This window comes from Talaromyces marneffei, chromosome 4 (assembly GCF_009556855.1).
Source record: "Talaromyces marneffei chromosome 4, complete sequence".
NCBI lineage: Eukaryota > Fungi > Ascomycota > Eurotiomycetes > Eurotiales > Trichocomaceae > Talaromyces > Talaromyces marneffei.
In genome coordinates this window covers 519,487-545,205 of record NC_072351.1, presented here as the reverse complement: position 1 = coordinate 545,205, position 25,719 = coordinate 519,487, and the positions used below count along the sequence as shown (strand labels likewise).

The 25,719-nt window shown below is 47.2% G+C and overlaps 11 protein-coding genes across 11 annotated transcripts; 5 read left to right on the top strand and 6 right to left on the bottom strand.

The window, feature by feature from the left end:
* Nucleotides 1-7: 7 nt before the first annotated feature.
* EYB26_005267 (uncharacterized protein) lies at nucleotides 8-2,353 on the top strand (the record flags this gene model as incomplete). The annotated part of the gene is made up of 8 exons (XM_054264557.1): nucleotides 8-91; nucleotides 146-268; nucleotides 320-400; nucleotides 459-612; nucleotides 676-788; nucleotides 837-1,171; nucleotides 1,222-1,632; nucleotides 1,699-2,353. The coding sequence occupies 8 exons, from the start codon at nucleotides 8-10 to the stop codon at nucleotides 2,351-2,353; spliced, it is 1,956 nt and encodes a 651-aa protein (XP_054120532.1).
* A 242-nt stretch (nucleotides 2,354-2,595) lies between these two features.
* On the bottom strand, nucleotides 2,596-3,902 carry EYB26_005266 (uncharacterized protein; the record flags this gene model as incomplete). Its single annotated transcript, XM_054264556.1, has 4 exons — nucleotides 2,596-2,807; nucleotides 2,867-3,251; nucleotides 3,303-3,537; nucleotides 3,742-3,902. The coding sequence occupies 4 exons, from the start codon at nucleotides 3,900-3,902 to the stop codon at nucleotides 2,596-2,598; spliced, it is 993 nt and encodes a 330-aa protein (XP_054120531.1).
* A 733-nt stretch (nucleotides 3,903-4,635) lies between these two features.
* On the top strand, nucleotides 4,636-5,235 carry EYB26_005265 (uncharacterized protein; the record flags this gene model as incomplete). The annotated part of the gene is made up of 1 exon (XM_054264555.1): nucleotides 4,636-5,235. The coding sequence occupies one exon, from the start codon at nucleotides 4,636-4,638 to the stop codon at nucleotides 5,233-5,235; it is 600 nt and encodes a 199-aa protein (XP_054120530.1).
* Nucleotides 5,236-5,434: 199 nt separating this feature from the next.
* On the bottom strand, nucleotides 5,435-6,241 carry EYB26_005264 (uncharacterized protein; the record flags this gene model as incomplete). The annotated part of the gene is made up of 1 exon (XM_054264554.1): nucleotides 5,435-6,241. The coding sequence occupies one exon, from the start codon at nucleotides 6,239-6,241 to the stop codon at nucleotides 5,435-5,437; it is 807 nt and encodes a 268-aa protein (XP_054120529.1).
* A 1,253-nt stretch (nucleotides 6,242-7,494) lies between these two features.
* Nucleotides 7,495-7,989, top strand: EYB26_005263 (uncharacterized protein; the record flags this gene model as incomplete). Its single annotated transcript, XM_054264553.1, has 1 exon — nucleotides 7,495-7,989. One exon carries the CDS (start codon nucleotides 7,495-7,497, stop codon nucleotides 7,987-7,989), a length of 495 nt encoding a protein of 164 aa, XP_054120528.1.
* A 182-nt stretch (nucleotides 7,990-8,171) lies between these two features.
* On the bottom strand, nucleotides 8,172-8,565 carry EYB26_005262 (uncharacterized protein; the record flags this gene model as incomplete). Its single annotated transcript, XM_054264552.1, has 2 exons — nucleotides 8,172-8,387; nucleotides 8,464-8,565. 2 exons carry the CDS (start codon nucleotides 8,563-8,565, stop codon nucleotides 8,172-8,174), a joined length of 318 nt encoding a protein of 105 aa, XP_054120527.1.
* A 642-nt stretch (nucleotides 8,566-9,207) lies between these two features.
* On the bottom strand, nucleotides 9,208-12,009 carry EYB26_005261 (uncharacterized protein; the record flags this gene model as incomplete). Its single annotated transcript, XM_054264551.1, has 5 exons — nucleotides 9,208-9,273; nucleotides 9,340-10,281; nucleotides 10,341-11,262; nucleotides 11,317-11,894; nucleotides 11,974-12,009. 5 exons carry the CDS (start codon nucleotides 12,007-12,009, stop codon nucleotides 9,208-9,210), a joined length of 2,544 nt encoding a protein of 847 aa, XP_054120526.1.
* A 943-nt stretch (nucleotides 12,010-12,952) lies between these two features.
* EYB26_005260 (uncharacterized protein) lies at nucleotides 12,953-14,178 on the bottom strand (the record flags this gene model as incomplete). Its single annotated transcript, XM_054264550.1, has 4 exons — nucleotides 12,953-13,320; nucleotides 13,376-13,955; nucleotides 14,013-14,114; nucleotides 14,170-14,178. The coding sequence occupies 4 exons, from the start codon at nucleotides 14,176-14,178 to the stop codon at nucleotides 12,953-12,955; spliced, it is 1,059 nt and encodes a 352-aa protein (XP_054120525.1).
* A 581-nt stretch (nucleotides 14,179-14,759) lies between these two features.
* Nucleotides 14,760-17,231, top strand: EYB26_005259 (uncharacterized protein; the record flags this gene model as incomplete). The annotated part of the gene is made up of 2 exons (XM_054264549.1): nucleotides 14,760-15,549; nucleotides 15,607-17,231. The coding sequence occupies 2 exons, from the start codon at nucleotides 14,760-14,762 to the stop codon at nucleotides 17,229-17,231; spliced, it is 2,415 nt and encodes an 804-aa protein (XP_054120524.1).
* A 615-nt stretch (nucleotides 17,232-17,846) lies between these two features.
* On the bottom strand, nucleotides 17,847-20,454 carry EYB26_005258 (uncharacterized protein; the record flags this gene model as incomplete). The annotated part of the gene is made up of 2 exons (XM_054264548.1): nucleotides 17,847-19,839; nucleotides 19,892-20,454. 2 exons carry the CDS (start codon nucleotides 20,452-20,454, stop codon nucleotides 17,847-17,849), a joined length of 2,556 nt encoding a protein of 851 aa, XP_054120523.1.
* Nucleotides 20,455-23,156: 2,702 nt separating this feature from the next.
* Nucleotides 23,157-25,599, top strand: EYB26_005257 (uncharacterized protein; the record flags this gene model as incomplete). The annotated part of the gene is made up of 2 exons (XM_054264547.1): nucleotides 23,157-23,260; nucleotides 23,364-25,599. The coding sequence occupies 2 exons, from the start codon at nucleotides 23,157-23,159 to the stop codon at nucleotides 25,597-25,599; spliced, it is 2,340 nt and encodes a 779-aa protein (XP_054120522.1).
* Between the last annotated feature and the right edge of the window lie 120 nt (nucleotides 25,600-25,719).

The window sequence follows — 25,719 nt, the reverse complement described above, 5'->3', positions numbered from 1 at the left end:
GTTCACCATGGAAGCCTCCCCTTTGACTCAGCAAAGTAGACCAGAGGTATTCCAGCCAAAGATTGACAAACTATATGAAGCGCTATTTCAGGTAAGTACTTCATGGTATCAGATGTTTTCTAGGCTTTAACTAAACATCATATAGGTAACAGAAAATGTCGAGCCGAGCGAGGGCTTCTGGAGGGAATTCTATCTACTTCCTCCTGACAGAACACACTTGCGCCATCTCTTAGATGGACTCTCACCAGATGATACATTATTATTGCAGGTCGGTGGTCTCACTGATTGCCTTTGGTGACGTCTTTTGATTGTCTTCCAGGGAGTTACCCAACGATTATTTACTCGATCTATACGCGAAGCCGCAGCCGGGGTGTCTCCAAATGACGCACACGCGCTCGAGGTTAGAAGCCAAAATCCTTTATTTCCAAATATGCCACACTTACTCTAACTTCTGCTAGACTCTCACTATATTCCTAGGAAGTATCTTGGTCAAGAAGTACACCAATCCTAGCTCCGACATCATCACCGTACTCGCGGGACTCGATGAAGTGGATCAAGTCTTCCCTGACTTTGTTTCCGTGCTCGACAAAATCATCCGTAGCGGCGGTCAGGGTGAGCTGAAATAGATCCATTCACTTTTCATATATATAGTTGACTAACGGACAACAACTGCAGTGGATCTCCGCCTGAAAGCGGTCAGGACGACTATCGCCATGATCAGCGGAGCATATAAAACGAGCCTTGTCGCATATTTCATGCAAAGAGATTTCTTTCCGTCCATAATGAAGGTATGTAACTATCCCCATATCATAGAGGTTTCTGTCTGACGAGACCAGTTTGTACATGATTTGGACTCCAATCTGCAAATACTCGAACCATTCCTGCTCCTCGGTTTATTAGCAAACTACAATAAATTCGAGTTTCAGAACCCATATCAACAACGGCTGGATGACTTTGTCAATGAAGGCTCGATCCAAAAGATCGTCAAAGGTGTAGGACTTGCCTGCGCCGGGCTCAGAAACGCATATGTAGCGATTCAAGACGATCTGCCAGAAGGCTGGACAATGAGTAATACACTTGCTTTCTTCGGTTTGCGAGCTTTGGCTGGTGGGAATAAAGACAAGGCTTCGACATCGACAGCTGAAGAAGTTAAGGAGACTTTTGCTTCTCAGTAAGTTTTTTTTATCTTCAACCGCAGGCTCGAGTTTCTGACGTTCATAGGCCCGAATCTGAAGCTGCAGTGCTCTTAGCTGCATACGACTTTGCCAACGCAAACAAACTATTTGGATACAACCTAGTGACTTCCATCCCTGAAAAGCGGAATGAAGAGTCCCCCTTTGCCAGTTTCCTCTCTTTGACATCCTACCTACTCCAACATGCCTACCGCTCTGAGAGGGTTGCAACATATGCAGAACTGAATATGTTTTCGCTTCGCATAATCGTTGAGGATCCAGTGCTATGTAAGCGGATCTGTAGTGATGACAACAAGCGTAGCGTTCGTCTCTGTCGACAGAGACAACCGCATCTCCCTCTTGTCAATGGTGACCGAGTGCTAGCGACTGTTATCTTCGATATGATGATTGACACGATCACACACAATCTTCGGCGCCGGTTAGACACAAACCTCTACAGGTCAGTTGTTTTTCTTTTTTTTTAAATCATTCCCTAAGTGCCAAATCCAAAACTAATAGGATACAGTTATACAATCGCAATCCTCATCCGACTTTTCACTTACCTCTCCTCCAACAAGACCCGACTCACATACCATTGGGCCGAAATGTGGCGCACTCTTCTCTCCCTCATGCGCTTCCTCACCACCTACGCCTCCGACCTATCCTCAGCACCACACATCGACACTCTGACAACCTCACTCATAGACCTGATCGCATTCACACTTTCTACAGGCGACGCTTTCCTCCCCGACCCAGCCTCATACGACGACCTATTCTACAAAATCGTCGAAGCAGGTCCGATCATCGCACGGTTCCGGGACGTATACAACCTTTCGACGGGCACCAACGCACCCGCTACTTCCTCACTACAATCGCATCAACATGGGGCATCTATTAATACGTTACTTACTGTATCAACGCATTTCCTCTCCCTGCTTTTTCAAACGGATAAACCTACCGCAGAGGCCGGTGAAAGAGCGCAAGCGGCAACGACAGCACGAAAAAGGAATCTTGGTCCAAGGGAAGTTCATCAGATTATCAAGAAGGGTTATGATACGCTCAGCATTCAGCCGCAGGAAGGGTTGAGTACGTGGGAAAAGTGGAGGGAGGCAGATAGGAGACTTTATTTGAAGAAGGCGGCACGATGTGCGGTTGAGGATGCGAGGAGGCTTGTTCTTTGATACATTCGGATTGTTTTGATTCTATACATAGCTTGTATGTTTACAGTCTACTATACCTGTTATTTTATCTGTAGGAGGTCATCACAATAATGATTTCAATTCATACAACCTAACTAACCTAACACCTATCGCACATTACCAGAGTAGCCCCTGTAAGGAGTACTGATATCCAAAAGTCCTCCAGTTGCTAACGAGTCTTCCACGTTCGACCTCTAAACAATCTCCTTCATTCACCTGGTTGATCAGACAAGACGAGAGGTTGCAGTACCTAAATTCGGAATAGGTACACCAGCAGCCTTTTCCAAATACTCGTTACTCGCACTGATGTACTTGTTTGAGAAGAACTTTTCGGAATTGCGGCTCAGCCATATGGTGAATTTGCTTAATTCTTCGCGTAAGCGGTTGATGGATTGTTGGTCCATGTTTGTCTGAGCAATAAGTTCGGGAAGGACAGCTGCCAAATATTGTTAACTTGATCCTATCAAGAGGTGTTACTGGGGTGATGAAACATACCGAACAATCGAGCCAGATGGTGAGCTCCATAAATATCAAGAGGACCCTTGTCCGTATAATTCTCTGCACCACTTTCCCACTTCTGGCGCAACAATCGGTACTGTTCTCTTTCAAACTTATAGAGCAGGATCTTGTCGAGCGATTTGTCAAAATACTCTTTGATCCCCATGATCACTTCTTCAAGGACATCCAGTTCAGCTGTTGTTGTGCGCTTTGGTTTCTCCTCATCGGAGTATAATTGAAGTATCTCATTCACGGAGTGATGAGCTGGTAATGCGACAACTTGCTGGTTCTTGGTTACATTCTCCCAGTCATCCACAAGCAATGCTTTGAGAGTATCAGGGAGCATGATGCGGATTGATGGCCGTAGATGGAATTGGTCCTCCTAAAATCAATCAGATATATAAACTAAGGTATAGATCTCGATAAGACTCACCTTTTCAATTTCATTATCACGACCTCTTTTGGTGCCTTTAGCAGGAACAGAAGACTGTCGTTCTTCACTACCTCGCCCAGAGTCTGAGCCTCCTCTTCGTTTGAGAGTCTTGCCGGTGCTGACATTGGCTTTCCCCCACATCTGAGCGGTAACTTCTCTTCGAATCTGGGCAGCTAGTTCCCGATTCTCTTCAGTGAATTTGCGAAGGCGTTCTTGAGGAACCCAGTCATCCCAACTGTATGAATATCAGCTACTGTCTTCTACAACAATTCAAGGCCGCGCTACACGCTCTGGCCGTTCCAGCGTACCGGAAAGTAGACGAATAACACGCTACAACAGATTCCGGGGATACAATCAGAGCCGGTGGCCGTTGGTGATGAGAGAAACAACGCCAAGATTCCAAAGCGGAGGGGTGCTGAAGTATCATGGATGAACTTACGTGTTTTTCCAGCCCTTGTAATGAACTAAATATTCATAGGGACTCTTGCGATCATCGGGGTCGACATGCTTCATATCCATAATCTTGGCTTCGTAGAGAACTTCATGGTGGAAACAAAGAACTTTCTCATCTCTGTTGTAGTTTGAGCTGGTCGGAGCCATGATGTCGCTTCAATAGCAGGCTTTTCACCAGGTGTCTCCCAAAGGATGATCAACACAAAGATAATCAATCGATTCTCGGGTGCTCTTTGAAGCTTTATCGTATCCCGGACCCTTGAAGGGCGTAAGATGGATCCTGACTTCTAGGGTACGCTTTTACAAAGCAGTAACCACACTCAACAAAGACGAGTGGCTCAGAAATGAGTCTTGAAAACAGCACTAAAGCACCAGTAACACTTCTCAGCAGATTCTGATGATGGTATAGCGCGGTCCCGGATTATAAAATAAGATTCTGATGTTGGAGGATGGTGAAGGATCCCTAAGGGAGGAAGGGAGTAAAAGCAACGGGGAGCGGAAGGAGGAGGCAAAACGCGTTCCTTCCTGCTTTGGTTTGTTCTTCCGAGTGAGACAAACTCCTCCTCCATCTTTCTAGTTTATATGCATTAACATACTCTTACTCTCTGGTGAACTCCTTACCAAAACTAGACACCATTTTATTAGTGTTACACGCCAAGTCAGCAGAGTATTTGCCCTACTTGTCAGGATCTTTGTTCACCGGCCCGATTTCACGCGTCTTCGTCTCATCTATGCGACTTCAATTGCTAGCTTACAGAGACAAGAGACTGCTTTCAAGAATCACTTCAAGGGAATTTTACCTGGCTTGTCAATGATTGATGCAGCTCGTGTGCTTTCAAAGTCATTTGGAATATAAACGAACATAATCAAGACTGCCACAATGGCTCCATCGGAGGAATCTATTCTGAGTAATTTCCTGCTATCTCCCGCCTCACTACCGACCATCATCTCACTGCAGAAATTCACTGAGCATTTCCCAAAACGCCTGCAGTCTCATCCTCAGGTCAAGGTTTTGTACCGGGAGTTGCAAGAATTGCGCTCTCAGGATATGGACATGATCACGGAAAATATCCTCGATGAAGTCAAGGCCAGCGAACAACAAAAGGCCGACTTGCTGGATGCCGCAAAGGCATCGGGTGTCCACGGCTTTGGAGACGATGAAAATCTCGAGATGAACCTCGATCTTGAGTTTTTCGGGCAGACATCCACGACCCAGGCATTGGAACATCATTCCTTTTCAAGTCTACTTGCGGAAATGGAGAGTTCCTGTGCGACTCTGGAGCGAGAAATTGTGGTTGCAGAACAAGAAGTTACTTCTACTCTGACTGCGGTGAAGAGGACTGTCGGCGATCTGAGCGATCTCCGTTATGGCAAATTGAACAAGCCTGGAATTGCCCCCGAGGAGTATACCGGTGAAATTGTCCGCGGGCTGCAAGGACTTCAAGATGCTTGCGACCGCGCCAACAACATAACATCGTGATGCTTTACAACCGATTTTCTGCGCAAAGGACACAACAGCCTGCATGCAGACCATTGCCCCGAGTAAGGGATCAGCGAGTACGAATGATATGAACCCAAAATTTTATTCAACTTGGCGATAAAAGCTCTCTGTCTAAATACATGACCGAAAACACTGGTGAAAACGTCGGATTCCACAAACACTCAAGCGTAGCGATTATCTATGCATCTATCTCCCGAAGAAGCGACTCTCCAATCATCGATTCCGTATTTGGATCATTTTCTGTGGTTGCCTCTTGCAGTATGACCGGCAGACCAACCTTATCAAGTTCATAAGCGGCAATTGGTGAACGCTGTTTCCAATTGACTGTTGGGTTACCAGGGACCCGAGGAAGGGGAGGGAACCGGCTATAGCCAGACCGTACTCTCTGGTAGCCCTCATGTTTGCGTTCGCCTGAATCCGGCCATGGAGCCTGTGGCCTAGAAGGATTGGACACTTCGTCGGGCCTCCAGATCGTTGTTTGAGCTAATACGGTCGATCGGAAATCTCCAAACCGTCTTCCGTCAAGGGCTGTCTGAATGTTCGCCTTGAAAAACGAAACTTTTTCCATCCGCCTCAACTCTATAGCTCGATTCATTCTCTCGATATTGTCTTCCACAACCTCCACACGGTGGGTCAGCCACCCGTTCATGTCTACCGGTACCAGAGGCGAGTTTGGTGCAGTATGCCCGATGTTCAGCCGTATCCTACGAAAGCTATCGCGCTCCCTCGTTTTGTCCGAGACCCAACTTAGTGAGCCTCCAGGGCCTCCAGGTGGAAGGCTTCTATCCAACATTGAACCGATGCTCTGTGTCGTAGATCTGTTAACTTGTGATATCTGGCCTGGTACATAGCTTGTGGACATTACCATTTCATTATCTCTTGGTTCGGTGAAACTGGCTTCATCTTGCCGCGTGTTGTGTGAACTTCCGGGGATATAGGTGTTTTCTTGGGGTAGGGCTGGGGTTGATTCTCCTGACCGGTCCATGTGGTATTATCACTGCCAACGAGATTCGTGGGCTTCAATCTATGTGGTACTAGTTTGCGGGCCATCAAATGCATCTGCAGAGATGTTGAATGGATGTCAGTCCTGAAGGGGTAGGTCATTTGGCAGTGTGGGCTTCTCATCAGATATCATATGTCTATTACCATAGGGGTGTGACTCTTCTGGAATTCAGTCACAGTCATTGAGTCAGATCGCTAGATCGATGAAAGCTGGGATAAGCACTTCTATATTTCTGTCTAGGTGTATGTCAGGATGAAGGAGGGGGCTTAGAGGAAGAGGAAGAAGGAGAAGAAGCAATCAGAAGATACATGCTGGAAGATATGAACCACATGACATAACCATGCAATCTTATACTTGGGGAGAAATCCCAGCTGAAAATACAGAACATGGGACGTTTTGATGGAAAATACCAGCTATTGTATCTGTATGGTATGGATTTGTGACTTCACCTGAATCTCCGCGGATGTTTCCATCTGCCAGGATTGGTATGTGCGTCAATATCTGAGTGGCTTCAAACCTGGGCAGTGATGGTATTTATAGAGGTGGTTAGTAATTTGTTCTGTGTTACATTATCACCTCTATCTATTTGCTCACGATCCATTGTCTTTGTTTATTGGAAATTATCAGATAGATGCCCTATGTTTTTACCATCCATACGTTTAGAATTGCCCAGAAGGGTGCCAACTAGAACCTGTTCTTCTGTCCCTGTTGATCGCCGGGTAGTGACTATTCTTTGTTTATTTATTTGATTCCAAATAATTTCTTAAATTTTATTGTATATATATTCACGGCTGCTCCATTAGAATCCACTGATAGGGCGTAGAAGTGAGATCTCCCTCATCGATACTGGTTCTTACAGTTAACTATTTGTTATATATTTCCTTATACTCCCGCATTTACCAATGTTGCCCTGGATGTTAATCTAGTATAAGGCATAGTCTGTGCACTCTATACAGTAATATTTAAGTATATTTCTGATATTCATTACAGACAAATAGAAGATCACCCATACCTACACGTATTTTTTTTTTTCGATTGATAACCAGTTATTCGACCTTCCAAGTGGTTGGAAGGACCGTTTGTTATCTTATCATACTATCTTTGATAAGATAAGATGTCTTGGCAGGGACTAAACGCGTCGTGCGCGTCCTTTTTCATCCTCCCTCTTGAGCTTCACTCTACCTACTTCATTGATACAAACTACACCGGACAAACTCACACAGACAACAGGAGCCATGCCTTCAATCACACTCCACCCTCCCAGCAAGTCCACCACCCTTAACCCAAACACCTACAACAACCCCCTCCCCGCACTCCTCCAAACACCATCCGGTCTCGCTATCCTTGAACTCCAAGGCACAATCAACTTCCCAGCCACAACCGACGACGACGATGACAGCGACATGAACACACACGAAGAATTTCAAGCAGAAGGTGCAAAAACGAAAATAATCGAAACAGAACTCGGCAAAATCATGTTCCCGGATTATTCTGACCTCATCGATCCGGAGAGCACTAAGTGGATGAAGCGTGTTTATTTGTATGCCGGACGGTATCAGCGTATGACGGGTGAAGTGAAGAAGTTGGCGAAGCCGTTGGCTGTTATACAGCGACGAGAACGGAGTACGACTGAGAATGGGAATGGTGAGCAGGACGAGCTTGAGATTGTGGAGATTATCAAGTATAAGATTATCTTTGCATCGAGGCCGGAACCCGTGGGAACGGCGTGAAGTGCAACAGAATTGGATTGGATTTAACAATACAGTAGTAGGCGGGTGAGCATTGTGCTCAAATGCCCTGTCTTACAGATTCGCTTCTCTTGATGGGACGACCCTTCGAATTTGCTAAAACTTCGACACGACAACCCACAAACATCATACAACCAATTTCGGAAGAATGGATCGAATTGCAATCACGCTGCATTCTCAAAATAAACCGTCAAAACATCCCCCTCCTTCCTCCCGCTCAAGAACGCCTTGAACGTCTGATGTGCCGGACACTCGGCATCATAAAACTTCAAATCCTCCAGCGTCGCAAACGTCATCTTGACGCCGAAATTGTATCCCCGATTCCGGGGATCGGGGAGTGCGGGACCAAAGGAGACGTTGGTTATATATGGATTGCCATCCTTTCGACAAGGACAAGATCGAGTCAGTCTCATGAGTGTCGGGGGTTATGCAGTGAGCGAGGGTGGAGAGGGTTACCTTGACGGCAGTTTTGACGAGCCGCTTGTACTCTTCAACCAATTGAGCGCGATGCTCCTCCTTGGGGATGTTGAACAGAGTGATGCGCTCGACGGTTGCCATTTTGGTTGTTGTGGCGGTAAATCTTCGACTGTTGTTGACTCTGATTGCTATTGCGATATTTGTACAAGCGAATTGGCGAGTAGAGGTATGTATATTCCAACGGAAGAGTGGTCGTAACATGGAAAATATATGCAAGGGTGTTCGCTATTCATTAATACCGTTTTGTGACCCCTCATCGGATCTCATTCAATGTTCCCACTCTATTGCGCAAGACATCCTGAATTACCCGGCCACACTCCCAGATACCCGCGGGTCTCATACATACATTTCGGATACATGAATACGTAGAAAGATCCATAATCAATATCTAGTCAATGGTCACAGATGTTGGAAAAGTAAATACGTAACTAATGAATGTCGTTAATCATATTCTGTTGATATAGATTGGTAAGCTCATGTTTTGATAATGACATGACTGACAAATGGCATCCCTCTCTGGCTGTTTTCCGGTCCCGTCCATATACATACATAACCCTAGTAAAAGTGGAAAAACACACTGGCTCGACCGTACAGAATCAGATAGTCATACATATTGGTATAAGACAGGATAACAAAGAATGGAGAGAAATACTCGGTGTGGAGTTTCCAAAGGATAAAAAATATACAGAGAAGTGACAATCGCAAGAAGAATGCTGGTTTTGATCATCCGTCCAAAGCCCTCCGGAGATCTGCCCATTTCTGTCTGAGTCCTTCGTGGTTTTCTGAAAGCTGTTACGTGATCTTCGTTAGCAACTACTCATTGATTCTGAAAGTATTGTTTGAGAAGGATCTTACCTCGGCCCATTTCATCTTGGTCTCCACTAGATCCTTCTCCATCTCCGCCATTTGTTCTTCCATATTTCTGTTCTCGTTCTGCACTTCCATGTTTCGTTTCATAATACGTTCCATCTCTGTCCTAAGCTTCTCCTCAACCTCGGCGGGCTGCTTGTCGACAACGATCTTCAATTCCTGTACTTGAACCCGAAGGCTTTCATTCGTGTCCGACAGTTCTTCATTTTCAACCTTCATTCGTACCAACTCGGACGCCAATTGAACGTGTTCTTGATCTGACTTTTCGGTGCGTTCCTCCAAGGATCGTATTCGTGCAGCTTGTGATGCAACTGTATGCTTGAGCCCCTCGAGCTCCTGTTCCCTTTCTTTCTCAGTTCGGACCTTCTCTTCCCACTCTGTCGTATATGACTGAAGCATTTCAGCTGTGAGCGCGATCGCACATGCGTCTTGCACCATGAAATCGGCCCGGTAAATCTCCTTGTCGCTTCCACCAGAGCTTCCGAAGAATCCAGACTCAAGAATCGAGCTAGCGGATGGCTGTTGATCGATATAAACGTCGAAGAGTTTCTCCTTCAGGAATTGAGACAAGCTGGACATGTCTTTCATGCTGAGAAGTGTTTCGACATTGCGTTGCATGATAGCGACGCCAAAGCGGAGAATAGTGCTCGCCAAACCTTCTTCAAAGATGAGATCGTAGATGCGAAGTACTAATTGCAATGGGAATCGATACGCGAAAAGAGTCAAGAACCACTGTGTGGCGTACAGCTGTGGGCTGACTCCGCGTCGACGAAGGTGACAATAAAGTGCAGGTTCGAGGTCTTCCAAAAGCCGTTCAAACTGGAATAAATGCAAATGCAAACCAGGCATGTCCTGAATAAACATATCTCGTAGACCATACTTATTCATAAGCTTCACAAGAAGCGTAAAGGCCTCTCCTTCATCCATCTGTGCATAGGATTAGTATTTCACCGAAAAAAGAAAAATCTATTTTCAAGGCTACTTACGTTGAACAACAACGGCATAGCAATAAAGTTAATGCCCTGAGCATAACCCACCGCCTCGTCATATAACGCATAAGCTTTGCATAGTCCAAAGAGAGCCTCCTGGCTCCCCTGTGAGACAAAATATTTTGAATAACTGGTCCGGGAACCCAAGTCTCGTCTTATTATCTTTTCCAATTTGCGAATCGCCTCGGTATCCTCTTTGAGCTTCTTCTTGCGAGCCGTCTCTGCAGCTATCGGGTCGACTTCCTTTTCATTAGGAACTGGTGAGGCCGTAGTTTGACTTGACGGTGATGGAGAGCCCGAATTATCCGAACGAATGGAGGAGCGTGAAGAAGCTAACGACTCCTTTTCAGAGGCGGCACCACTGAGACTCATATGACGTTCTTTGTCTGTTCCCCGTGCCACGAGTTCCTTATATACCTCCTCAAGTTCTGAATTGCGACTGTCGGCCAACACTTGCCAGATCACCCCTCTAATTGTTTGAGGGATACCGCGCTTGATAGCGGCGTTGAGCTCCTCGGAATTGGCACCCGACAATGCTTCCGGGCCATTATTGACAATTCCTTCCCACAACTCCCAGTCGACTGGCGCCGCTGCATCGGTCGCAGATGTCGAAATTCCCGAGACTGTTCCAGGTGGAAGGTTAGGATTGACGGGTGAGAATGGCCCGCCTGTTCCAGCAATGAGTGGTGAAGGAGCTGGCAGTACTTGTTCTTCTGTGGGGCTGGGAAGCCCTGCGCCGATGGATACATTTCCCGAAGCAATGCTTACTTGATCGACTTCAGGTCCCTCTTCTCGCATACGTAGAAGCTTGAATTGATCCTTGAGACTATTTCGTGTAGGTCTCTTTGATCCGATGCTTATGCTGTCCCCTTCTTCTACCGTATTGAATGTCGAGACTGATGCGGCAGTACTTCGGCGACTATTACCCAAGTTAGTAGGGGAAGACCTGGAGTCACTTCCGGAGATGCTTGACCTGGAAAGCCACGAGAAGGGGCTTGTCAGCTTCCGACCAGGTAGCGCAGGAGGGGCGGGCGGAGGAGGGGCTGGAGCAGGAACGGCAACGGGGACAGGTTTGGACGCAGTCGACCATGGTACCGACGGTAGACTGGACATTAGTGTTGAAGACATGCTCTGCTTCGTAGCAGTAACATCGACGGAGGCCGCTCCAGGGGTATCAATGGATTCAGCTACCGGGCTGGCCACATCATCTAGTTCATGCCCATCTTTATTGCCCGCCAAATTAACGTCGTCCAGCGAAGTTGTTGATAGGCGATGAGCAGTTAACAGTGGTGATTTTTGATATTTCTTTCTTCTGGGGGTATCTTCGTTCTCTGAGTGAGGCGTAGGTGTCGGGCTGACGTTGACCGACTCGTCGTCGTCTTCGGTTTTGCCATCCGTAGATGTAGAGGGAAAGCCGGGAGAATGCTCAGCACGCGGAGTCGTGACAGATCCGTTCGACAGTCGCCGATCGGTCAAGGAGCGTGTGGACGTGCTTTGTGGCATTGGAGGAGCCGCCTGCGTGTTACCTTCACTGGCATCTTCGAAGGAATCCTGGACAGGATGGAACAGCCAAGGTTAGCCGGAACTTTATAAACAGGACAACACGGATCGCGAAATGTGATCAACCTACCTCGCCATAATCCTTGGGCTCCGGACTTGAACTCATTTTGGGCAGAGTGTAGTTCGCGTGATGGCTCCCCTTGCTTGAATGCTGCGTGAAGGGGAGGCCGTAGATGTGACTGGTTATATGTCACGAACGGCCATCAGCTGAGGATAGGAGGTAGGTGCTAGGCTAGGGGCTATCCGCGCGGTCGACGTGAGTACAAGGTATCAGCAATTGTCGGATATGATTGGGCGCTGTTGAGTCAGAGAGATGTGTTGATAAATGACAGGGTGTAATAGTTATGCGACCGAATGAGTGTGTAGTCACAAGAGACGAAGAGAGGAGGACTGATTGTGTTGGAGAGAGGATGCAACGTTTCCCCAACATGGAAGTAAATTTATTGGCGGGAGGATCGTCCTGCTTTTCCGATTCCGACATAGCTTATCAGGTCCACGGTTCACTCCATCTTCTGCTCTCAGATTCCATACTCTCTGTCTTGTTATTTATTATTATTCTTGGCGAGATATGTGAAATCTCAAACGACGATCTGGCCTGAGCGTGTATTTAGATTTTATCACTTTAGCCTCTACAGTTTCTACACGGCAATTAGAATCAGCCTGTGCCAATAATCTTCCGTGTCGACACTCATGCAGCAGTTTACGCGGACTCCATAAAACGCATTTTCTTCCGAATATTCCTTACTCTGTACGGAGTATCTCGAGACAATCAACGAATCAATGGTAGCGTTTGTTTCGTCCTGCAAATCTCGTACAATCGACTAGTCAAGCCTCGTTCAGCCAGTTGCCCACAGTCGCTAATCAAAGAGCTTAACAGCCTAACTAGCGGGCGACTAGCCAGGGGTCTACCAGGTCCCAAACGCTGGGCGCTAACGGCTGCTCCACCCGGAACGATCGGCCTGTTGTTTAGGCTTGTCTGGGCTTGATCTCAATCTTTTTTTTATCGTAGTAGCTGGGAAGATGAAGCTATTTTATTGTAAGCGGTGACATCACGTCACTTGGTTCTCAATATCTTTCCAGTGTCCCTTCCTCAAAGGATCCAGCTCATTCAATGACTTGAGCCATTCCAATACTTCTGCTCGATTCTTTGCAGACATGGTTCCTTCAATCTTCGCCGCGATCAAATTACAGTCTACCAGAGCCTGGTATATCCATTTGCAATCCGTGTACTCTTCCAGCATTTCGTTGATCAATTCCTTCTCTTCCTGAACATATCTTAATCGCTCAGGGCTCGATAGACCTGGTGCCAGAGTGCGGTCCGCTAGTGATGGGTCGAACACACACATTAAATTCTGATGGTAGAACCAAAGTGACTGGTCATATGGATCTATAAGAGCGTTGTGAGACAATTCCAATTCTGCATGATAAGAGTTAGCCATGATAACATCATTTGTTAATAATAGGAACTGTACCTTGTTCCAAAACTTGTCTTCGTTCTTCATCGCTTGCTTTCTTCTCATCAAGAATCTTCTGGATCGCTTTGGTCCGATAATGCCATGCCGAAAAGTTTGACAAATTGGTTTTTATCATCTTTGTTGTATAGTCTATTTGCGCTTGTGTCATGCTCGGTTCGCCGTCATCGGCAAGATCTTCCAATGCCTCAATCACAAAAGTCCTATAGCCCCAACCATGAAAGTTGCGACTATCTGCATTCAACATCTTGCCCAGAAGAGCGAGTTCTCCCTCCCAAAATTGCCGAGAAAGTTGCCTTGGAAGTAGTCTCTTGGCTTCGTTCAAGATCCAGAGCCGATAATTCCAGATCCAGTAACATTTTGGAAAGGAGCGGAGCAAAGGAAAGAGAAACTCCAGATCAGATTTGATGATAGGCATGATCTGACTTGCCTCTGGTTGGCCAGATTCCGATGTAGCTTCAGCGAACTCATGCTGTCGTATTAATCGTCGGTAGTTCCATATCGTATAATATTCAGGGTTCTTCTTCAACAGCTCGGATACTTGTTCCAGAGTATCATGTGAATATTTACGGGCGGCGATCTGCATTTAATTAACCTTTAGATATTCTTTAAACGTAGAGCAAGTTACATTACAGACCTTCTCATGTACAGAACTCTCCAAATCCCTGTATGTCTGGACTTCTTTCCGATTCCGTTCGGTATCCACCTCTGCCTTGACACTCTGGCGGGGAATGCCATGCTATAAAATATGTTAACGTATTTTCTTGAGACTGGGATAACTCGCGGAGACATACACTCGCCATTTTGTCGGGGTGGCTGTTAATATAGCAAAAAACAGCAAGAATACTTTTATTGTTGGCGATGTTGATGGATGTCGATTACCACGCGGAAGGAGCCAGGCACCGAAGAAACACCACCGGACGTCACGTGCACTCCTGTCTCCTTCCTAAACTGGCAACAATGTAACGACAAAGAGTTGCATCGGCGTCCGACTGTCTCTTATACATATACGATACGAACATCTTCAGTCATACTCAATCGCTGTTGATGAACTTTCTCTTAAGCTGCATTTATCATAAAGGAGCCTCGTACATCGTTCTTTTGAAGGGGGCTACCATATGCATCTCTAATTGAGCTATACGCTGCACACGCAGCTTTTACAAACACTCCTTTCGCATCTGCTTCCTTGTTTAAGAAGATTTCTACCCTCAGAAGTGAAGTCAATCGTTTCTCGAACTTGCGTCTCACAACTTTCTTTCTTTTGTACTTCTATTCTCATCGTTGACGATCGTCTTACGAGTCACGACTCGCCGAAACTCACCTATCCGAGGCCTCTGGATACATAGGATATCAAAACAAATTAGCAGAAGGATCATTTATCAACATGCCTAGTGTTGATTCCGATCCCAGCCATGTATCCCGTCCGTCTCTTCCAAATCATGTCTCAGTGGCCAAGTCTGCGGTACAATGTCGAGCCTTTTCCGAGAAATTTCCACGTCCTCGACATAGACTACACTTGGTTAGAGAGCAGATGAACCCGAGGGATCGTTTTGTTCCCCAACGCTCATATTCCGGTAACACAGTTGCAAAGCACCATGTGCGAAAGCTACCCGTGGAGCTGGCTGTGCACGAAAAGCTACTTCGTCGACAAGAAATAAGCGAGGAGCCTTTCGGTAGTCGACGTCAGCAGATGGCGGTACCTGATGTTCAGTTATATATCGAAGATATTTTGCAGGCACCACATATGGCACCGCACCTGTTGGATAGCGAGGTCGACCCTAGACAATATTCCACGTCTCGACAAAGGGTCACACCACGACAGGTGAGTTTGGGAGCTGTCTGGAACGTCGGAGGAGCTTCCATTGTGACAAGAGGTCCATGGCTAGGCATAGCCAATGGCCAGACTGGGTATTCGGGGGGCAAGGTGGCGGCGCCCATGTATTTTGCGCGTTACGAGTTCAATGAGGAGGATTCCTCGTTTGAAGAGACGGAGATCTTCAGGTCAAGACTGGCAGCAGCCATGAATATGGACTTGGCACATCGACAATTAGCCATTTCCAAGGTAGCCACATCAACAAAAATTGGTATTTGTCATGCATTGCCGCATTATGAAGAGTCGTTTCCCATTGATTGGAGGGACTGTGCATGGAAGAGAGCCATACCTATCATACCTGGTAAGCAAACCATTCAAATAAAAGGTATACAATTTGTTGACGAGAAACGTTTTTGAGACACTCGTGGTAGACAAGCTCGGGGTCGACCACCAATTTCCGCCATGCCCTTCTGTGTGTTGTTTACTAGTCCAACGCAAGATGATTACTACCGTTCAGGCATTTCTTACTGCCATACTTCCGCGTTGCTTGCAGTCGCTGAGCTAGGTACTATCAAACTGTGGTCGACGATGGTTTTCAAATGTGTGGCTGAATTTTCAGTTAGATGGTATATTGAAGACGAGGTGACAGCATTGGCATTTTCATCTTCAAGCGGCCGTAAAAGCATCCTGGCAGCGGGCACTGAATGCGGGTATATTCACTTGTGGGATACTCCCCGACTTCGGAAGATCTTCACCTGGAGATTCATGACTCACGTAACATGTGTGGCGTTCAAACCAACGACAACTCGGTGTCTATCTGCGATATTTCCAGGTATCGAAGTTTCTGTGGAACATTTGGCTGTTGGCGATGAATTTGGCATGGTATGGTATTATGCAGTAGAGGTAAATCCCCTTGAAGGTCTTTCAAGGGTGACTCTTCTAGCGAATATTAGTGCACACTATACACGCGTATGCTCTATCACCTGGTCACCAGACAATAGATACCTAGCCACCAGTGGTGATGACAACATTTGTCTGCTGTTCGAAATGAAACAGATCTTGCATAATCAGCATTCTTCGAACACAGCAATGGAATCACCGCCGAGAAATGGAATTATCCCTAGGTTGCGGCTTCAGAAAGGTCGCCTGAATGGGGTTTTCTCGCAATTTGCTCGAATACTAGGAAACCATTCTCGCGTAATCTTGACAGATCCGGCCCCGAATTTTATGTCTGACACTTCGTCGGTATCGGAACACAGTCAGTCTGTGAGCATGGGCCGCGCGGAAGTTCCAGAAAGCATCGCATATCAACGCGTCCGTGGTGGTACACTAGACAGTTCAGGTAGACCTCAATTTCAGGGAATCTCAAGGCTCCCTTTTCGGCGTGTCGCCTCCGCTTATTATCCCCGAAGGTTTGCAACATATGCTCAAACCGCAACATACGTTCCTCAGGGTAACCATATACATCGTTTTGAGCATAGCGCAGCAATTAAAGCCGTTGCGTTCGCTCCGTGGCAGCCAACGCTGCTGGCGACTGGAGGTGGCATTACAGATTGCACTGTTCATTTTTACCATGCACCGACTGGCAGCTGCTTGGCCAAGATTTATATGTGGGCGCAGGTGACAGGATTAGTATGGAGTAAGACTCATCGTGAGATTACCGTTGTTTTGGGGACACCTCAGCATGACTATGATCACCCATACCGTGTGGTGGTGTTTGCATGGCCTAGCTGTGAGCAAGTTACAGCGATTCCATGGAACATAGGCATCAATGCGCCATCATATCCACATCTCTATGTACCAGATAGGGCTTTGTCTGTCATAAGCATTCCCAACTTCAGAAATATAAAGTTTGAGAAAGGAGATGTTGACTTCGATCCGAAAGATGAGTGCATTGCGATCGTTACGCCCAATTTTGTCATTTGTTATCGCGTATGGCGCAAACCGCACAGAGCCTTCACCGGATCGGCTGGTATCATGCACAGTGAGATTCTGGAAGCGCTCGATGGTATCGAGAACCCACGAAACGAAGTCATTCGATAATGGCATACTCGTTGAGTGGTATGGTGTGGAGATGGTTTAGTGGCTCTTGCTTGGTCTCCATTCTTATAACATAATAGGGTAGCAAAGAATGTTCCAAGAGCGACTGAGTCATTCATTCTGCTCGTTCTCTGCAAGCCTTTACCCAAGCATACTTAATGTATATATATTTTTTACGCGTTGTAGCGTGACGAGATTCACATGAAGGTTGTTCAACTTGTTTCAAGTTCGAAGAGTTTCCTGGGCCACTGGAGTACCTACCGCACTAGCCCCTGAACAGCCTAGACTCTGGGCTGTGGTAGCCCTAAACGCCCCATCCAGCCATTGTAATTTGTAGTTAACATTTAACAGTCCCACGGTCTCAAACTCAATTAAAAAAAACCCTCAGCATTTGTCAAGAACTAAACCCCTATGTATGAAGTGTATGTATGTATGTAAACAATGCCAATCAATCAAATCAATGAGATTTATAACAAACAACATAGGATGGATGATGGGCTGATGGTTCCAACAATGAAAATCTAGCAAAGACTTTTAAACCCCAAACATAATCAACAATTAAACCAATCAGCCAATCCAAAAAAAAAAAAAAAACACAACATTCTTGGAAACGAAAGCTTAGCGCCGCGATTTATGATTCAATTTCGATTTCTTTGATGGTGGTGGCACGGATATCTTCTCTGGTACTTCATCTGCAGATAGCTCCTCGTCGACTTCTGAGTCAGCAATAAAGTCGCGCATGTCGCTGGCTGCGTCTGAATCTTCCTCTTCTTCATCTTCATCGTCTTCTTCATCATCCTCGTCGTCAAGAGATTCTTCGGCTTCGATATCGATCATGTCACCGATTTCTTCGTCCATGTCTTCCTCGCTGCCTTCTTCTTCGTCGGAATCGGATGCGAGTCCGCCGACTTCATCGGCCATCTCATCGTCTTCATCGGCTTCTTCGTCGGCTCCATCGAGAGCTGATTTGGACTTGATGTGTGACAATGTCTTCTTGCGCTTACGACGTCGCTCGGCATCGCTGTCATCGTTGCTCACACCCGCGTAATGAGTGATGTGTTCCAGGGACTCGCCACCGTCGTCCATACCGTGTTTCCTGCTATCGGCCATTGACTGTCGAAGATTAATCTGAGCATCGAGCATGTCGAGTTTGCCCTTGAGTAGGAGCAAAGAAGGGAGACTGCGGGAGCGTTGGTCCATGACTTTGTAGAGTGAGGTCATGCGCTTGAGAATCTCGGTATTGCCGGCGATGGCGCCTCCGTGCGCGACACATGTCCATTGTACCCAGACAAGTAGATGTCCGTATCGGCCGGGTCGGGACGCCATGCGTTCTGCGAGTCGTTGGATCAGGGCTCCTGCGAGTGCGGAGTTTAGTCGTTGAACGGTTGTGCGGATGATGTTCACGTCCGAGGTACGGAAACAAGATTCTAGCATTTCCGAATCATTCGTTTTGAGAGCTTGAGTAAGAACGGTTGACAGGGATACGCCCGATGGGATCTGTGCAACGGTTTGGTTCGTGTTGCTGGATAAGCCAGGTACTAACGCCCCAGCGCCAGCGTTATCTTCTAACTCTGCCTCAACGTCGATTGCTGAGCTCCTTTGGACGAGTTCGCCGAATGTGAGTTCTCCTCCTTCGTCTTCCTCATCCTCGTCTTGTTCCGCAGCAGCGGCTTCTTGCATATCTGTGTCTTTGCTGGTGCCGTTGACACCGTTGACTTTCTTGGTTTGTCGTTTTTGGGTAGTCTCGGTCTCAATGTCAGAGTGGTCTTCGGCGTCTGATATCGACACCGCATCATCTTCGACATGTGCATCATTCATCTCAACATCCTCAGAGTAAAGCCCCGACTCAACAATAGTGCTATTCTCATTGACGTGCGATTTGCTGGCCCGTTGTCCCTCGATCACAGCAGCAGACTTAAGCGCCGAAGCAGATTTGCGAGCTGTGATATCAGTAGTACCAGAGAATACGAGATCTCCTGTATCTTGATCCTGCCACCTTACGCGCTCAAAGATCACATTCACACCCCCTTCAGCCCAGGCAATGTATAGTTCTGGTCCCTGGAAACCCACTTGAACGGCGGAAACGGCTTTTCTGGTATCCGGTCGCAAGATCTTCAGTATAGCGTCAGCTTTGCGAATCATTTGCTTTGCTCTGGCTTTCTGGCTGGTGGCTTTTGTGCCATTTTGTCCGATAGTCTGCGAGAAGGGTCTGCTGAATAATTCGACAGTGCCGTCTTCAACTAAGGCTGCGAGAACTTGTTTCTCGTTTGGACCCTCTTCGGTTTTATCCGAAACCTGAGAAGATAATGACAGGGATGTGACTTCCTGCTCAGCAACCAGATTGTATGCGATTCCTTGAGTCTTCGGATCGAACACAGTGATATAACGCTCATTATCGGCTGCGATGAAATTGGCATCTTTGACTGAAAGAGTGGATGATGGAATAAGGGTATGGATGGGACTGGTCAATGAAGGGAAGGTAAGGGACTCGGCGTCAGAGTTTTCGAAGTCAAGAATGATAGGAGTCTGTGTGGCGCAAATCACGGGAGGGTTGGAAAGAAGAGGTCGCGAGAGCGCTGAGACAGTCGAGGTGGTGGGAATGTTTATAATTCTTTGATAGTTAGTAAAGCCCAAATGATTGTTTCCTCTGTGCTTCCACATACCTGATGCTTTGGCGGGTGTTGAGATCCCATTGTACAAGCCTGTTATCACCGCCAATACTCCAGCCCTGAGATGTAGATTCTCCAGTAGTAAACTTAAAATCCTTGATACCTCCCTCGTGAACACCACTCAAAGTACAGAGAACTTTATCTTCCGCTGGAGAGTACATGCGAATATCAGATGAACTTGTGCCAAAAGCAACAACGGCCTCACGGCCGAACTTGTCTTCAGCAGAGCCATTGACATCAGACTTCCTCTTCCTCTTCTTCTTGGACCCTTGTTCTCTCTGACCACCCAAATAACCCCAGTCTAATGAAGTAATCGACTCCTTGGGAGCTACACTGTGTTCGCATTGCAAGGCACCGGTGTGAATGTCATGGATGCGGAGATGTTGCGAATCTAGACCTTGGATAACTGACGCAAAGAGGGCCAATTGATATTCGGACGGCGAGAACGCAGCCCGTATGATGGAAGATTTGTTGCCAGAGACAGTTGCTCCGGAGGCTGCGGGCTGTGCTGCGGAAGCAGTTTTTGAAGCTGGTGGGCGCGACGACTTCTTCCCCATCTTGTCTGTATTCTGTTGGAAGTGTCACTAACAGACTGTAACACAACTGACCAAAATATCAGCGTCGTTTAGAAATAAAGAAATATTGCTGGAATGAGCAATATCCTTGGAGCAATCTAGTCGTCGACATCAACCACTTGGAGGACGATATGAGAAGAAAAAAGTTTCTAGGTTTGTACAGCGGCTATTCCTTGTACGGACTAGCACGGATTCCCGCAATATCCTATCGCGTTTGCCTAAGGCATCAATAATTTGTTATCTTATCCAATCTCTTATCTAATCCATGCCTAACATGCAAGGCAAGTTAAGTTAACTAACTAGTTAACTAGTTAACTCACTATCTACGACATAACGTTAAAAGTCAGAGACTGCAAGAACGCTTTCGCATGTTTCAACGGTATTACTGGTAACAAAATTCTTCAGACATCGATCCACTACGCTTAATCAATTCTACGACCATCAATCCTTTGGATAAGTAGACCCTGAGATCCCATCCCTATGCATACTCTGTAGAATCGTCGTAGATAGCTTTCACTAGTGAATCGTGTGGAGTACGTACTTGGCATCTAATTTCCTGGAACGACGAGACAGTCACGTGAAAGATAATGTTGATAACTTCAAGTTCGAACTTGGAAGTCAAATAATTTAATATTTAATCATGTGATTTGATGAATAATAGTTCTAGAAGTCAGATGCAGACGAGTTCTTCAACCTCGGCACGTGACTTTACTTTACAACAAACAGAATAGCGCACCAAAATGTCACAGTGGCCGAGTCAATTGGACGGCTGACCGAGCGGATCCACATACTTGACGAAGACCAGTCGTGATTCGCTGGAGCAGTCATAGTCCAAGTCACACCACTCCGGAAGCCTAGAAGGAAATCTGTAACCCACCCCGGCGAGCCACGGATGAAGAGCAACACATCTTGCTTCTTGCATCAGTGTGACGAGGGCTAGTCTGTAAGCTGCAAGGAGCGAGGGCTCAGGGTGCAAACCCTACAGTCCTCATTCAGCCTACGGGGGCGACTTTGTAATTTGTGACGAGGGAAACTGCAGATTTTCGATAATTTGCAACGCAGTTGTTTGTGGAATCAAATAGAACCTCAAACAAGAAGGCGGAGACTACCGTCAGGATGTAGCTGGAATGACGAAATACGACACGATGAGACAAAGCGAGAAAGCAGGTTCAAACATGACGAGAATTTTTCTTGTCAGGGTGTGCGATCAAGGAGAATGAGAGAGAGAAAGCGAGACGGCGGAGAGAGACGAGGAAAAAGGGGAGCCTGGTGGCTGAGGCCCACCAGAATTGTGCAAATTTGATGGGCTGTCCCGGCAAGCTGTGTCTTTCTTTTCTGGGCGGCTTTTCGCACTAAGACACCCAGGGATCCGCTTTCGGGTGCTGTTCAGCCAATCAGCGATAAGGCGCAAAGCACTGATGCAGACATCGGCCAATCAGGAAGTGGCAATTGGCCTGAACCGGGATAGCTGGACCTACTGGTCGCAACGGGGCTAGCGGCATTCGACGGGCGAGCGCAATGCGGGCTTTCATACTTAAGGATTCTGCCACCCCCTCCGATTTTTTCAGTGTCCTTCGTCCTCGGAACTGCTGTTGTGCGTTTTGTGTGTGTGTACTGTGCCCGTGCCGACACACGTCTCTCTGCCTCTCTCTACCGTCTCCTCTCTTGAGACCCGCGCCCTGCCTCTGTGCCCAGCCCAACCCAGCCTAACCTACCTAGCTTAGGCAGCCAACACACGCTTGTGCTCTCTCTTGTTTGATTACTGTTTGTCTCCCCCCCTTTCCCACCCCTATCCATTATTAACCCTCCCTCCACTTGCCATTTTTATGCCTCAGTCATTAAAAACACGAACATGCCCCGACGCGTCTTGTGTGACGCGCTCTCTCCCTTGCCGCCCCATCCTCCCACAGCTTATTAGCTGCTTGCTTTCCGCTCGACTCAGAGTCGCAGACTCTGTTTCGGCTCGTGTTTTCTTGTTTTTCCTGACACCCACTTTACTTGCTTGCTGCTTTCGAGAGGATACTAACCGTCTCTAGGCACGTGTCGATTTGACGATTGTACTGCAACCGCCTACGCGCGTTTGGCCACATTCAACGCCACCCAATCACATCGCCTTCCAAACATTCAAGTCACCTGACCAGAACTTGGTCTTGGCTGCTGTCGTCCTTTAACACCCGCCCGGAGTCTTGGCCTGTCTCCGTCGCTTCATATATTCTTCTTTTTCCTTCTCTTGGCTACTTCTTTCCGCCCTTCTTGCCTCTCCCGCCCAATAGCCAATAGTCACCTTGTCGCCTCTCACGTGACATATTTCTTTCTTGGCAATATAAATAAGGCATCACCGTCACAGTATCGCTTTCTTTGTTGATCGCATACTTGCGCGTTCACTGTACTCTTTCAGATCCTGTCCTTTCGAAAGCTTCTTATCGAGGGTATTGTGCGCAATACTCTACCTCGTCAATTCATTCATCTGCGCCCACCTCTGTGTGCATTTTTGTCTTTGTGAACTAGTTTGACAGTACTCTTTATCGGCCAGTGTTGGCAATCTCTGGAATCAAACCTTTGATATCGCAGACGTTTGCCACCTGATCTTTATTGTTCGTGGTCTGCTATCCTTTGCGCGACGGTTCCATTGATTGCGCCTCTGGTATTCTGGTCCGTGGGGACCTACAACTTAAACATCCATTATGGCTACTCCCCCGCCCGAGGGCACCACCGCTGTTCTGAAAGCAGACAAGCCGTTGCTGCCACCCACAGTGACTGACTTGCCCGCCGATTCTCCTATTAATAGGTACGGCAATTCCTCGTTGTTTTCTTTTGCTGTTTCCCCGTTGAATGAACATTCAGTTTCCTTTTGAAATGAGATCGATGACCCATGCTAACCATGACCGAAGATCACCTGACTCTCTCACAAATGGAATCTCAATTCCTGAGAAGACAGACCTCATGTCAGCCCCTGCTCTGAATGGACATGCGACTACTCAGCTTCCCGTTACAAACGGAACAACTAGCCCACAGATCAAGACTTCAACCCCGCCAGCTGAGTTAAACGGCTTGAAAGAGCCTGAAGAGGTGACACAGAAAAAAGAGGAAGCTGACGCGACGCCACTTCCCACTGTGAAATCCGAAGAATCGAAATCAGCGCTGCCTGAAGAGAGCGCTGCACAGCCTTCAGCAATGGAAGAACCCAAGGATCTTCCTCTGCAAGGTACTATCGAGCCTCAACAGTCCACTGGGACATCCACCGTTGTCACGAATCCTCCTGTTGAGTCTGCTCCTATCAAGGAATCATCAGAACCCACCCTTCCACCAGCAGATATTGAGATGAATGACGCCCCACTGTCCCCCACTAAAGTCCCACGCGAGCGAGAGTTGGATCTGGAAGATGAGCCCGCCGCGAAGCGCGCCAGAGTGGATGAGGACGTATCCATGGCAGATGGCAGCTTTGACAAGCCGGTCATTTCTGTCTCCACTGAATCTGCGCCGTCTTCATCCACTCAAGCTCCCACGGGCATCACTCCTCTCCAACATAAATTCTTGGCTAAGCAATTGACGAATCTCAAACGGTCTAACGACGCACGATTTTACCGCGAACCTGTTGATCCCATCAAACTTAATATCCCTAGCTACTTCACCATTATTACCGAACCAATGGATCTGTCGACTATCGAGAGCAAGTTGAAGAAGAACCAATACAACGCCGTTGCGGAAATTGTCGCGGATGTTGATTTGATGGCCGGAAATGCAGCTAAATTCAATGGTCCAGACCATATCGTTGCGCAAGAAGGCCAGAAATTGAGGGCTCTGTTTGCAAAGCAATTGGAAAAACTCCCGAAGCCTGATGAGGTAGAAGAGAAAAAGCCCAAGAAAGTCGCACCTCCAAAGGAGCCTGCTGCGCGTCGCGAATCCCGAGTTGTCGCACAACCTGCTCCTCCCAAACAAACCAGCGCTTCTCCCACTTTTGCACTGAATCCCGAGGGTCTCCCAACCATTCGCCGTGATTCCACCAACCCTGACGGACGTCCGAAGCGCGCCATCCACGCACCGAAACGTGACTTGCTCTATTCTGCGAAACCAAAGAAGAAGAAGTTTCAGTGGGAACTCAAATTCTGTCAGGAGATATTGGATGAACTGCATAAGCCGAAATACTGGGCTGTGGCCAGCCCCTTCTATTTTCCTGTCGACCCTGTTGCCCTGAACATTCCGACCTATCACAGCGTCATTAAGAAGCCAATGGACTTGTCCACTGTTCAGACCAAGTTGAAAGCTGGACAGTACGAGAATGCCAAGGAATTCGAGGCGGATATTCGCTTGATGCTCAAGAACTGCTTCAAGTTCAATATCCCTGGAGATCCAACTTACGTAGCTGGACAGAAATGTGAGGAAGTTTTCAACAACAAATGGGCTGCAAAGGCTCGCTGGGTTGAACAGCATGATCCAGATAGCCACAACCAAAGCGGATCTTCTGATGAGGAGAGTGAAGATGAAGACAGCGAGGCTGATGAGGATCAGGAGAAGCTACAGGCTCTTCAGCGACAGATTGCTGAGATGTCGAAACAAGTTGAAGCAATCACGCAGAAGAAAAAGAAGACACCTCCTGCATCCAAGAAGTCTGGAAAATCTAAATCTGGCAAGAAGGATTCCAAGAAGGGCACCAAGGGCGACAAGAAGTCCAAGAGCGGCAAATCAGAGAAACGCCATGTCACATACGCGGAGAAGCAGATGATTTCCAACGGAATCAGTACTCTGAATGACAAGAAGATGCAGGAGGCTCTGAGGATCATTCAGAACAATGTCCCGTCCCTCAAGGGTCTTCAGGAGACCGAAATCGAGCTTGACATCGATGAGCTTCCTAATGACGTACTCGTCATGTTACTCAAATTTGTCAAGAAGAATGCTCCACAGGTCATCGATGATGAGGATATGCCAGTCTCGGCAACTGTTCAGGCTAAGCCTAAGAAGAACAAGCCAATGAGTAAATATGAACAAGAAGCTCAAATCAACATGCTCGAGGGCAGTCTTTCCCGGTTCCAGGGGGGCACCGGATCACCATACCCTGTCAACTCCGTTGAAGATGATGACAGCTCTGATGGTTTTGATGACGACTCTGAGGAGAGTGAGGAGGAGTGATCACTTCACTACGGTTTCTGTTGGAGTCTTGCTACTTTTTGAAGTCCGATTGACCCAAAATCGATATCTCAGGGTGGCTCCCATACTGTACGTGTATATACTCGTTCTCTTCATGTTTTC